At 39.4% G+C, this 13,974-nt stretch overlaps 1 protein-coding gene across 3 annotated transcripts in view; it reads right to left on the bottom strand.

Moving 5' to 3' along the window:
• Positions 1–13,974, bottom strand: part of Pka-R1 (protein kinase, cAMP-dependent, regulatory subunit type 1) — a 62,583-nt gene that overhangs the window by 5,870 nt on the left and 42,739 nt on the right. For all 3 annotated transcript variants that reach the window (XM_022082165.2, XM_087357127.1, XM_087357126.1), the window contains exons 2-6: positions 3,756–3,911; positions 2,203–2,403; positions 1,601–1,820; positions 510–713; positions 10–97 (exon numbers count right to left, since the gene is read on the bottom strand). In XM_022082165.2, coding sequence (XP_021937857.2) covers positions 10–97; positions 510–713; positions 1,601–1,820; positions 2,203–2,403; positions 3,756–3,911 — 869 coding nt within the window. The remainder of the gene's footprint in view (positions 1–9; positions 98–509; positions 714–1,600; positions 1,821–2,202; positions 2,404–3,755; positions 3,912–13,974) is intronic.

Here is a 13,974-nt window from a genome sequence, read left to right as displayed (position 1 = left end):
ATGTGCTACCTTGCTCTATCCAATTTGACACATTTGAGTGGTCCCTTGGCTACCACTGTAGCTGCCCGTGGTCTGTCTAGCAGCAGGGCAATTTCACCTGTAAACAAATGACACACAAGCAAAATGTAACATAATAAACATCAGAAATTCATAATATTATAATGATGGCACATTAAATCTACTGCTGTTATCAGCTTGTCAAAAAATGCTATGCATTCATGGAACATGAAGATTCATTACTGTGTCCACTGGACTCTCCTGAGTCAGTTGAAAATATCTACTTTTAAGATCAATATTAATATTATTCATCAAGCTGTGTTTAGTTCTGTTCACAAATTAAGCAGAAAAGACTTCAAAATTATTATAATTTTGTGCAGACATGAACCAAAGTAATTATGACAAGCATAAATTCAAAATTCAAAAACTGAATAGTAAAATGGTGTTTGCACACACACCTGTGAAGAAACAAGGCGGTACAACAAAATGTATTATAATACAAATGGACTTACCAAAATAATCAGATGGCCCGAGTCGACCAACTTCCATGGGCTCTTCCCCTTCTGCTCTATATTGCAACACCAATGCAGTGCCCTCCACAATGATGTAAAAGTCATCACCAGGTTCTCCTTGCCGCACAATGGTCTCCCGATCCTCAAATGACACTGGTTCCAATGCATCAGCCACTGTCAGACGTTCCCACTTATCGAGACTCTCTGTCAAGAAACAAAGAGTTGAAATGATGAGGAAATACTTCCAAGCAGCAATGAACACTGCCTGGGTTATCCAACTTACGGGGGGAAGATGTTCGGGAAACCAAGATGCAAGACTACTGTCTCTATCTTTGGGTTGGTTAAAAGATCATTAGCTGCCCTTCAGAAGAGTTTCTTTATATTATACCTCCTACAATAGTGACAAAAGATGTTTGTAGTTATTTATTATTATTATTATTAATAATAATAATAATTACATAAAGAAATATATTTAGGTAATTTACATGAACACCTGTTGTTCCAACATGCATTTCATGTGTGGCATTTTGACAGAATATAAGTATGACTGAGTGAGTGATTGTTTATTGCATAGGTGAAGTACAGTAGTAGCAGTTAAAGAAAAATGAGACTTGGGATCCTGGATGTGGCCAATCCATAATGCATAAACTCATTCATGGCACCTCACTGTACATGAATGTGATGCACAAAAGATGTGCTCAGGAAAATATCTTGACAAAGATTAAGAAGGACGTGATTCAGTACATCACAGTGAGGAACTTTGTCATTTGTATGCACAACTAAGTATTGTTCAGGTACTGATATCAAGAAAAACACAAAGGACTATGTATGTACCTTGGATGGGTTGGGGTGTTGGGGGAGAAGACAAGGAAGGTAATGAGGTTGGGAGGTGAATGAAACTGGGTCAGGATCATGCCTAACAGCAAGCTTTAGCATTGAATCCTTTGGTTCTATTATGAATTAGTTGTTAGTAAAGTGGTAAAGTGATTATTTTCTAATAAGGAACTATTTATTCAAAGATTTTAAATGATGTTAAATTACCAGCATTTATTTAAAACTGAGTTCAGGCTTAATGGTGGTCTATAACTCACCAAGTATAGACACACGAGACAGGAATTCTTCATACATCTTGCGCTTTCGAATGGTCGAGCCCATAAGGATGCGTCTGTATGAATCACGGTCTATTCCCCAGAGCTTCACATCTGTCTTGGCTCTTACAGTGGCTGCTCTGGGTGTTCCATAAATTAGTGCCAGTTCACCAAAACTGCCACCCTCTCCAATTGTTGTCACCAACTCATTGTTTACAAATACCTGAGAAATAAAAACAACTTTGCCAACATATGACAACCTACAACTGCAACTGTATATATAGGTTCCATTTAGTTAGACGTATATCTTAACATAGAAGATAACCCCCAAAACCTTTCACTGAAATAGGGTTTTAATTACTGGTACTAACCATGATACATATTACTGAATTGTAAATTTATATCCTGGCCTACTTCAAGATACTACCTACACACATTGAAGACGGAGCTAAATCAACAAAATGCTCAGAAGGGATACCTGACCTCTGATCTAAAAACTGTTCTTAGAACCCCCTAAACTCATAGCAAGAGTTAGGACTTAACCACAATGAATATTCTTGTACATACCAAAATTTCACCCTGAAGCAATAAGAAATGAACTGTACCTCAACTTCTCCTTGGTCAATCACATAGAAGTTATCACCTTCATCTCCTTGTTGGATTATTGTCTCACCAGGCAAGAAGTTGACAGGAAACATTGCATCAAATATATCAGAGCGCTCATTCTCATCCAAATGTGAGAAGAGGACATTCTTGGCAATGGCTTTGGATAAGGCAGCCATTGTTTTGTAGTCTTTTGGAACAACCTGATAAAGAACAACATAATTTCAAGATGAGGAGAAAACTGAATCAGTAGCACATTTATGACATAAAATGAAGAACCTTTTCAAATAATATGAGAATACAGAACTGAAGGGTTAGTGCAAAAATAACAAATCTGCAAGAAACAAGATATTCTCAGAAGAAATTATGAGGTCTGCTTTCCTTCAGATGCTTCAATACATATATGGTGAAGCTCATGAGAACAAGTTAATAGGCCTAATTATAAATTATAGATCAAAAACTGTATGTAATTTCCACCAGTACAATATGATCACTACATTACAAAGTTCTGCACATTCACCATAATTGCATAGTTATACAAATGTTTCATGCTAAATTTGTGGGTATGTTTATGATATACCCCATGCAAAATTTCACACGCTAAGTTTCAATGATTTACTAGTTACTGCCATGAAATGGAAAGCAAAATATACATTTCATAAAGCCATGATGTTTTACATTAAAAAATAAAAATTATATTAACAAAAACTGCATATCTTAAAAGACAAATTTCAGGGCCCTATGTTAAATAGTGATAGTGTCATTTTCATCTTATAAATTTGAACAGCTGCCACACAGGAAATATTATGACAAGAAATTAAAAGTACAAAGATGGTGTGGTTTTTAATATTAGAAGGAACATCATATTCATAACAGGTTTCTAGAAAATTTGTCTTTAGGTTCAAAATTTACCAAGGGGAGATAGACACATGGTATGATGACACTACATATAATCTATTTTTCCTTAAGAAATATAGACAGTACACTAATAATGTGAAGAACTTTCTTCCCACCTAATTCAAGTGACAGCATTGGATATTTCAGTACAAAAATAAAGAGAATACATTCACCTACAGAAATGGAAAAAGCAATTTCAACAAAACATTTCACAGATCATTCTCTCAAAATATGATAAAATGAAGCTACCTACTTAAACTTACTTCATATTTCAAGTTGCTACTTCTTATGCTAATAAAACTAAAAAACACAGAATATAAGTACCAACGAATGCATCCAAATCCATCGATTCAAGGGTAATTGTATCTTGTGTACCACCAGCTTTTCCAATCAATAAATCTGAATTTTGACTAAAGATTGTTAGTATACTTATGAATTTTATTTAGTCCGGAGAATAAACAGTGATTGTTTCCTTATGCATTATTACTTAGACTTATATGCAGCAGATGCAGTGTGTTTTCTTTCGTGCACAGATGGAATTTTTAAATATCATTCACACATTCTTCACAGTTCAAAAGATTAATCAGTCAGTCAACTGGGGAAATGCACTGTCCATCAACAGGCGATACAAACCTGCATTGTAGACAGAATTAAGTACCTTTTTCACGTAGCTGGTGGCATCCTCTTCTGACACAGGTTCAGCAGATATCCCACCTCGCCTTCTTGCAGGCTGCTGTACTGCTGATGGTAGAGGAGACAGATCTTCTGTATCCTCTGGCGACACTGCCTGCTGCTTTGCATCATGGGCCTGCTCCTGCAACAACAATGCATGCAACCAGCATTACAGAAACAGTATAATTTGATGCTGTCTAGAGATTTCACTAAATAAATGTCTAAGCCAGACAAGTCAAGTGGTTTGTTTCTTTTAGTTAATGAGTTTTATGATGTGCACGGCTTTTGGAACACAGAATGAAAAGGTAATTATGAAGGGTGTGCAAGGGGGGACATAACTGTTTAAAAACACGTGGTTTATTGCAAGGCTACATAGATTATAATGCATTGAAAAATTCTGAAAATATGGTTGCCAAAAGAAATTATGAAATTCGCATGACAGTTTGAATAACAAATATAAAAAAAGCTCCAAAAAATCCTGGCACCTGATTTATAAAGAGGCTACTCATATGTAAGTAAAATTCGTGATAGCAGCTTCTCCACCCTCGTTATACTATATATATGAGTATCACCTGTCGACCAGTTGATTGTCAGAGCACATCATACTTTGCACTTCGTCGTTACACTACAATCTAGTAATCTGCGTGCAAACTTACGCTCACAGGCTAAAGGTTGTAAACCTTCTATTCTCGTATAATTGATATGGAAATCGCAGACTACAGGTTGTGTAAAAAAGTTTCACACAGCAGGAGTTCGCGATGTGACCAAGAGTCCGGTTTTCAGAACAAACTCGGTTATTTAGACAAATGTCAGAAAGATACGACTAACCGGTTGTGCCACGATCACAAATTCAACAGGTCGCCCGCATTATTTGTGTGTGTGTCTGGAGTGTGGGGACTCAACACGCGCAAACTGAATTCTGTATTGGTCTCAAGCAGTTAGGGAAAGGGGGGGGGGGGGGGGGGGGGCTCTAAAGAGGCCACGAAAAAGCTATTAAATGTAACAATATTTGATTCTTAGTTTATTTAATGACAATGTTACGTGTTATTGAATGAAATTTAAAGTACTTCGGTCAGTATAGACAGTAACTCGGGCGAAACTTAAACCGGATACCACCTAAATATAACTCTTGAGCTTTATTGGTAAATAAACCCGAGCAAAACAAGGGAAAAAGTGAGTGCACACAAAGAGTTCCCAGGATTCTGAATACCGTACTGACATTGATGTTAATATACTGTTGGCCCAAATCTGCTGCAAAAAACAGTACGAGCAGCAATTAACAATGAAGAAACAGAACATCTTGACCGAGTGGTAAACACTCTTGTTTGGTATTCGGAGAGGTATTGGGTTAGAATTTCGGGAAGGAGACCGGCTATCCTGAGATTCCTCCTAATTTTTCGCAGTCGCACAAGGTAAACTCTGGGTCAGTACCACATATCAGGCCACGGCCACTTCCCCTACATCCTTTCCAATCCATTAGGCATTAATCTTCCTATCATTCGACGCTATATACTCTCACCTACTGACAGCGTCGTTAAATAAACAATAAATATAATACAGGATTACTATAGGTCTATACATTTTTAAAGTATTCTGTTAAACATGCACTACACAGAAAAAGATTTCACGTAATGTTCCACTGTTTGATGAGGCTATATTCTGACACGTTATTATCATACGATATTTGTAAAGTAGCGGTTACATTAGACGGATACAGACGGAAATTAAATTCTCCTAGTAAATTTAGTATATTTAAGGATTAAGGCTACTCAACATAGTGAAATACCGGCTACATAAAGAGCTGAAGCTACTGATCATCATTGCATAACCCTATCCCTGGATCCCGTCACTATAATCCTGAAAGAAATAGTCACTGGGAAGGAGTTCAAACGCTGATTCAATAACTTCGTTGCCAGCTGTACTGAATCTTATTATCACCTCTCACCACGCCCAACTTGTCTTCAAGCTGGACATAAGACATGCGATGTGTCCGATATAAATCTCTGACATGTAACGCCCTCACCAATTTCCACGTCGAACCTCCACTCATTTTAGTTACCGGTTTTATTGCTTTCTTTAACGACACAGTTACATCAATCACGGTTATAAACATTTGTGATCATTGGCTGTTAAACTGAGATATATTTTGCATTGGCTTTCTTTTAGCGTAAAACTGTGATCATATTATTCTGCGAGTTTTTATATTGGTCATCTTTAAAGTCAGACGCGTCTGTATACAATTACATCTGGCCCAAATTCTGTTTACCAAAGAGAAACTTAAGCGGGTTTTTTGACTACCTATCTACCCAGTAAAACCATGGTAATAAAGGAGGTCATACTATTGAGGATAAAGAGGCATGAAACATGCCCATCATTTCCATTATTCAGCCTCTTTAATAAAAGTAACTTATACCACTGGTGTTGTGATGCCTGTAATTATCATTCACTGCGTTTCTACAAATCATACTGTACACTACAAAACTTCTTTTTATCTCCCCCCCCCCCCCCCCCCCCTCCAAGCAGACGGAAAAAGACAGCAGCGTTCTCAGCCCCAATCGGTAATCATTCGTTGCTTGACCTACAAACACTAGTTCACGAAGTCTGGGAACAGCTGTGAGATCTTGTTCAGCCCTCTGAGATTTCAGGTTCTCAGGACGGCGAGTCTGATAGAATGTTACCGACGTTTCAGAAGTGCATAATGCTTCCATCACCGCATGCGCCTCTGAAACTATGGTAAACATCTACCAGACTTCACGGCACAACAACCCTGAAGACATCACCTTATTCAGCCATGTTTTGTTTGTGATTTCATCGGCCTGTTTCGTTATTAAATTGTTTCTACCTCGACAATAAACATCTGTAATTGTCTTTTAATTACGCTCTTCAGAGTTTACAGAATTTGAGTTACATTTCATATCTCTTTGCACTAGCTTTAGGCTGTATTGTACTTTTTCAGAACAGCTACTTTTTATCCCGATAATGAACTTGTCTATTCCTCTTGCCGTATTCCGTTGTTGTTAATCTGCTGAAATGTATAAAATGCATATTAGAAGCAACTAGGAGAGATTTCAGTTTTTCGCGACGGCCAGTATGTTTCGCCTTGTAAGTCTCGTAGAAACAACCGACGATGGCCTTGGTGTTGGCGGCAGTAAGTACCTCTGGAACGTCAGTAAATTTCTACAAAACCGCACGGCGCAACATCCCTGAAGACAGTTATCTCTAGTGTTACCTGCAGTCGAATGGACATGACAAAATAAACCAACTTTAAATATTCACACAAAAAAAAAAAAAACTAGTAGAAATGTGTAGTCTTCTGCAGTTCGTTTCCAAATGTGTTGCTTCGGTCATGGTTTTCATTTATTACATATGCGATACGAACATTAAACTGCAAGAATGAACAAACATTTCCCTGTATTTCGTTAAAAATAGGCCAGCACAAATACAAGTTCTAGATCTTAATGACACTATTCCATGTAGAATAAAATTAAGACATGTTAAGGAAAAGAGGTTGTGAGGATAGTGGATAGACAAAACTGACTCCGTATCGTGGTATTTGATATGACTAGTATCGAACTATCGACTTCTGTTACCAGAGAGTTGATAGACTAAAAGCTATAAAAACCGTAGACGTCATACTTTCAAGTTGTCAAATTATCGATTTTTCTCAGACAAAGCACAATAATGTTCATTAGTGTGTGTTACGTAAAACTGATGGACAGAGAAAGCCTTGCACCGTGTTGGCAGTCGGGGGAACTTGACGCCGAACTGATGGCCCCATCGTTATTCGTGTGTCTCCTTACCTCGTTGCAGAAATCTAGCCTGACTTCCAACAACGCATCGAACAGGATGGCGTCTTGCTTGAAAGAAGTACGATTCGAGACTCGGCTGGTTGACTAGATTATTTGCACAATTTCTCAGCCCCTCCCCAATCCTTCGCGAGTAGAAATTCACTGTTCAGTTTCATTTGTCGACTAAAAAATTAAAACAAGGAAGACAGACAGGAAATTTGTCTACAGTGCGTGCAGTTGCTATACTGTGAACACACGTGCACAACGAATGTATCTGATTCCTGTCAGGTACTGGCGACTAAGCAGCAGAACCCGTTCCGGAATAGTTTTTAGTTGATCTTGAAACATGCTTTATGTGATGTTTCCACTTGACTGGGACATGGATCCAGCTAAATGGAAACAAGTACTGCAAGAACGGGTGTTTGCTTCGCGAATGATAAGTATGCCTCTGCATTTTAGCTCCGATGAACATGCTCAGATGTTATCCAGACACAATTGTAATGGGGAGACATGTAGTGTTTCTAATTCAGAATACACCTCTCGCCTGTTAACAGTAGTGAGACTTGACAAGTATGAGTACATAGCACACATACCAATTTTCATTTATTCATTATGCCCTGTATTAAGATGTGGATGTCCTTATCGAATTAATTAAGTCGGATTTTCGTCGTCTAAATTTTTTCATCTTCTCTCACTTCTCTTCTGTTCCCTGCTTCTTTTCTTTCTTGTTCTACCTCTCTTCCTTCTACTTCTTCTTTCCTTTCCTACTTTTCCCGTTTCATTTTCTCGTCCTCCACATTCTCCTCTTTGAACAGGCTGGATGGGCTCTTTGACTTGTCCCTCGGAGTTTTTAAGAACAGACTTTCACAAGAGCCCGTCACCGGTCCCTATCTTGAGTCACATCCTGAATCCATTCCGTAGCCTCGAACCCCATTTCTCTAAGATCCATTTAATATTATCCTCACACGGATCATGGGTTTTCAGAGTAGTCCCCCCCCCCTTCCCAACAAAAATTTTATAAACATTTCTCATCACGAGCTTTTTTTAAAAATCTGTGAAGTTGGCTTTTGGCTTAACATAAAATAATAATATACTGACAAATACCAAAATTAATATCGACCCACAAATTTTATCAAGCCGACAGACCACTATACAAAATGTCGTGCACTTTCATTCTGTACTTTCGGAGATTAAACAAGCGACTGGACACGACCTAGCCATTAACTGTTATAAATTTTACGCACTTCGTGAAAATACCGCATACAAGTCCGATGTAAGAACGAAATCACAAGACGGGCGGAACTTCGGATTAATTTCAAACCACGTTTCCTTCCATGTCAACTTGCGCTTTGTTACAAGTTGCTAGAAGCCGAGGAATTTTGATAAAATCTTAGAACGACTTAATAAAATGAGCCCGATGACCCCGCATATGGAAACACAAGTTCCTCTCCTGTTTAACTCGTCTCAGTTTATGGTTCCCATATTTCTTCAATTAATAGTTCAAGATAATTTTCAAGAACATCATTACAGTGAAAGGAAAAACAAAACATAGCCCGCTCGATGAAAATTGCACCCTGGCTATGTTCAAAAGAAGCCACATAAATTACAATCTGAAAATATCATGGAGGCAAAATTAATGGAGCAGGAACTTTCTTGGAATGCCGTTGGTTGCCGTGTTCGCACGGCTTCTGGCATGAATTTTGGCCCCTTAACCATAAAATATTCCTTTTTAACCAAGTGTACCTACAGGAGGTGCGGGTCCTTTTTTAAGAGCTATAGAAGCAGGCAAGGAAGGAAAAATACCGGTGACATTAGTTTAATGTTACTGGCGCCAAGCTGTGTATTTGTTAAAAAGTGTATTTTTATCTGTTTTTAGATATCAATAACATTAATGCACTTTCATATGCTTTGTCGCTCTTACAAAGATTCCGTCACCTCTACAGTCATAGTTTGCAAAAAGAAACAGACCAACAGAAGGAGGGGTTTTAAAAGAAGTTACAAGAACCAACAAAACTCAAGTACAACGGCTGTGCCCCGACCGGCGTCAATGCGCTCCCGGGTTCTTACCCAGAGCATTTCAAGGGCTGTTACTCCGGGAACAGGGGAGTGGGTAAAGCGACCAGAGCCTGAAGCTCAATAACTAACCCCATCTCGTGTCAAGGTCTATCTGTGATGCTTATAATAACTTCCACGTCCTACGTACAAAATTTTGGTTGGGAAACCTGTAGAGAAGAGAACATGTGGAATACTACGGCGCAGATGCGAGGATAATGTTAAAATGGAAAGGTGTCAACTGGATTCACCTGGCTCAGAATAGTAACCGGCGGTTGTCTGTTGTGAACTCTGAAATACACCTCCAGGTTCATAAAAAAAAGGGAAATTTCTTTACCAGCTGAGCGACTGCTAGCTTATCAAGAAGGATTCTGATCTACAGTGGTCTGCATAGCGCGGTATTCAGACACAAGAATGGTTTCATGATTAATACCGCTGACTGTACTCCTATGGGTTGTTGCCCTTTGAATGCCTCCAACACGCGGTCAGGTACTGAAGTGGGTGAATTTCAGAGATTTACAAGTGATTCTGACAACATTCCGATCGCCCTATTGTTTACACCATACCACCTAGAGCGCTGGTAGGTGGGCTCAGCTGACCAACAATGTGAAGCTAGTCAGGCTGGGGCCCTTGTCTGTAATGGAATCACAAGTAGCAAGACATGGGCTCCAGGTGGGCTCGGTCATCATAAGATGGCACCACGGTATTCCTATGCAGATAGGCAAGTGTCTCTTGCTGAACCCCCCCCCCCACACACACACACACACGCACACAAACACACACAGCCAGGACACAGAAAAACCTGTCTATAACGGAATGCCGCGGAACTGAAGTGTTCCATTTCAGATACGTTTACATTTAGCACAGGTGTTTCCTTCCAGATGAAATGATACCGCACAATACACCATTTTTGAAACCAGAAATTCGTGTAACATGAATTATACAATTGAACTGTTTAAAAAATTAACAGAAAGCCACAATATATTATACAGATGTGAAATATTTTTCTGCTACCTCGGTAAAAATACGTTAGGGTGAAAAACGACTCACATTAAAGTTTTAGATCATAATGGGTCCTGTAATTTAAGTCATGAACTTTTTTTAAATAAATAATAAATAAATCCGTGGCGTAACAGCTCCAGAGAGCCAAAGCCGACTAGCTGGCTGCTGGCCTCACGTTCACATGCCTAAGCAGAGGTGAACGATCATCCAACCAGATATAGGGTGACGTGTGGTCAGCACGACGAATCCCCAGCCATTGCTAATTTCCATGACCGAATTACGCTCCCCAATTTCCTCACGATGCTGGGTTGGCACCGGTCGAAAGCTCACGAGAAAATTTCTTTTCCCCCCCGAGATTCGAACCAGCGCGCATTCCATATCGCCGGTCTGAAGCATGATGCCTCAGACCGCGCGGCTACGGCGCGGGACGAACTCTTTTTAAGAAAAGTAATACAGACCTAAAACTAGGCCTGACCTCAACGAAAGATAAGAGCTGTGTCGGTCCAACAAGAACGAAAATATTAATATATGCACCAAAGTTTGGCGGACAAATTCGGCCACTTTATTGTAAACTCCCTCTATTACCATACTTAATCGATATCAATTAACATGACAGACCTGACACGATCTGCGTACGATGCGCACACTTCATGCACTGTATGCAAAACACGTACAAAGATCTGACCTTTTAATTCATGTTCGGAGGTAAATTATACCGTGTCATGAAGTCTGCACTACAGGGAGGGCTGCAAGGAACGCGAGCTCTGTAGTTCATCAGTATATGACTTCATGGGTGAATTAATTTATACAAGAGTGAAATTGTCACCGTGAAATAATTCATTGTGAATGTGAGAGCAGGCGAGAGGTACTGGAGGAAGACTTCGTGATGTCAGATAGACAACTGCAGATCTGGAAGCGGCCATTAGTATAAAAGGACACAATTACCGATTAACCGACTACAACTATCCCACGGTACAGCCTTCACTGACTATAACCGTTCGGATGGCCAATAAATTCCTAGTTAACATGAAACACTAATGTTCATTATAGTGCTCAGAAAAAACCACCAATGAACCATAATCTGTCAGTACGATCCAGTACACATCTTCCGTTTCTTCAAGGATCGCATTTCATACGTCGCTCTCTCATACGCCTATATATACTAAGAGATTTCCCAAGAAGAACTATGTAGGAATTTCTCAATTTCCTATAGAATGACCCAAAATGTACCTACCAAGTCTAAACTCCATTTTCTCTGCAACGATTGATTATAATTTGAAGAAGCTTCACTGACACACTGCAATACTCAAACCATTTATCATTTGTTTTCGTTAGATTTGGTAGATACCAAACTATGGTGGTCTACAGTTCTGAGCAACGTACATTCATTATCGAAGACTGCGTATGATAATATGAAAGCCCATAAAAGGTCAGAAGAGCGTTCCAGGTAAAGTCTGGCGTCAAAGATGGACAGGACAGGCAAACAATTTCAAACCTTGTCAAGACAGGATCAGTTTTGAACGATTGCTCTCAAAGTGGCAGACCTTCAACGGCAAGGACAGAAACCAATATTCACATTGAACACATCGTAATATAAATGGCTTGAGATGCTGATCTGAATTGTATTTAAATGAGATTTTTTTTTACGCCTCATCGTTAAGGTAAAATAAAGCACTACACTCGATAGGTACATATTGTGCCACCATGGAACTCTTTTGAAAGTTCTTTCTGAGGTACCATGCACGCTCATTATCCACTCTGAAATAAATAACATTTCCTGCCACAGTGTCTGCCATTAATCGATCAATAAATTAATGATAAATCGATTAAGTTACAGTGTGGTTCATCTGTCTCAGCGCTGTAGAATCGCCGGATTCCCCGTAGAGCTATGGAACAATTGCCGAGATATCCCTGGGAGCCGGTTTCACAATAAACTGCCCATCCGGTGTTAATGGACTAGACAACCCACCTCTTTAAGACTGCCGGAAAGAGAAGAACACAATTCTCTTTCTTCACGAGGTAACTAAGTTAGAAGTCCCTCTTCACCTGTGGATCTCCACTTCAACACATGGCTATATAGAGATACGTGAGCGATCTCGAAGTTAGAGATACGAACCTAGAGATCACGTTCACAGGGGGGAAAAACAGCGGTTAGGTCCACCTGCTCAAGGACTAATGCTTCTGACAATATTCCGGAGGTTCTCGGTTCAATCCACGCTCTTCTGTGAGAGTGACAGACCACGTTTCACATCCATAAAAAAAAACAACAGGTACGTTATTAGGTTTGCAGGTCGGAAACGGAAAAGAAATTTCCGGTTCTCACGGCGGCATGAATGAAGATGAATGTCTTCTGGGATGTTCCGGCGTGTAGTCTGATAGAAGTTCAGCGACGTTACAGAAGTGCTTGCTGCCTCTAACATCAGGGAATCATCGCAGAAGACATCCTGTTTTTAAACCAGTCCAGTACACTATTCCTCGAATTATTGTGCACTTTGTACAAAGTGAACGCGTAAAAGATATATCTCGTCCGTCCTTCTGTCACCATGTTTCATATCCGAAATCAATGGGCGAATGTGGGGGGTAGAAATTGGTACAGGAGGTCTTGACTAAAATGCGAAGGCTGAATTGTGGTTTCGTACCTATCGAGGTAACATCAAACAGAACTTCTTTGATTTTCTCACAAAATATAGATCGTCTGTATGCTTCGATGTTAAATAAATGTAGCCTAAATTTTAGGCGATAAAACAATTTTGAATAAAGGACCGGAGAGGATCTGGAATAAATCGGTAAAGACATCCCAACATTTTCCTGAAGGGACTTAAGAATTCCACACGAAATGTTGGACACAGCGGACAGTTTTCAGGTCGTAAACTGCTCATGCAATATTCTGCACTTTGAACACAGTTCTGTTTAGTTAGATGGTTAGCTACGTAGTTAGTTAGCCAATCTAGTTTAGCTAGTTAGTTTCCTAGCGAGTGCTAATATATGGTTACCTATTTATTAACACATTTAAAGCTCGGTAAGTAAACAATCCGTTAGCTAATTAGCAGGCCATTTCTTTATTTCGTTTTGTAGTAGCCAAAGGAACGGTTAACCACTTGGCATCATAGTTAAATCGTAGTTAAACGAAGTTGCCTCATCAATATCTTCGTTGGACTGGCAGCCACTCAGTTACCACACTGGTATAACGTATCCCTGGGAAACAATGCACACTTCAAGTAACCAATCGATCTGGCTTAAATTTTTAAAGCATGGCTTGGAAAATAAATTAAACTTGTAAAACAAAACCGGAGACAACGCGAGTCACGCAAACGTTTCTTACGTGTCGCAAACGAACAAAAGTTTTCTTAGTTTTAGCTACAA

The sequence above is a fragment of the Zootermopsis nevadensis genome, unplaced genomic scaffold (assembly GCF_977971745.1).
Source record: "Zootermopsis nevadensis isolate Lab colony 2312 unplaced genomic scaffold, Znev_1.0 Znev_ptg000028l, whole genome shotgun sequence".
Lineage (NCBI taxonomy): Eukaryota > Metazoa > Arthropoda > Insecta > Blattodea > Termopsidae > Zootermopsis > Zootermopsis nevadensis.
This window is presented reverse-complemented; position numbering and strand designations above follow the sequence as displayed.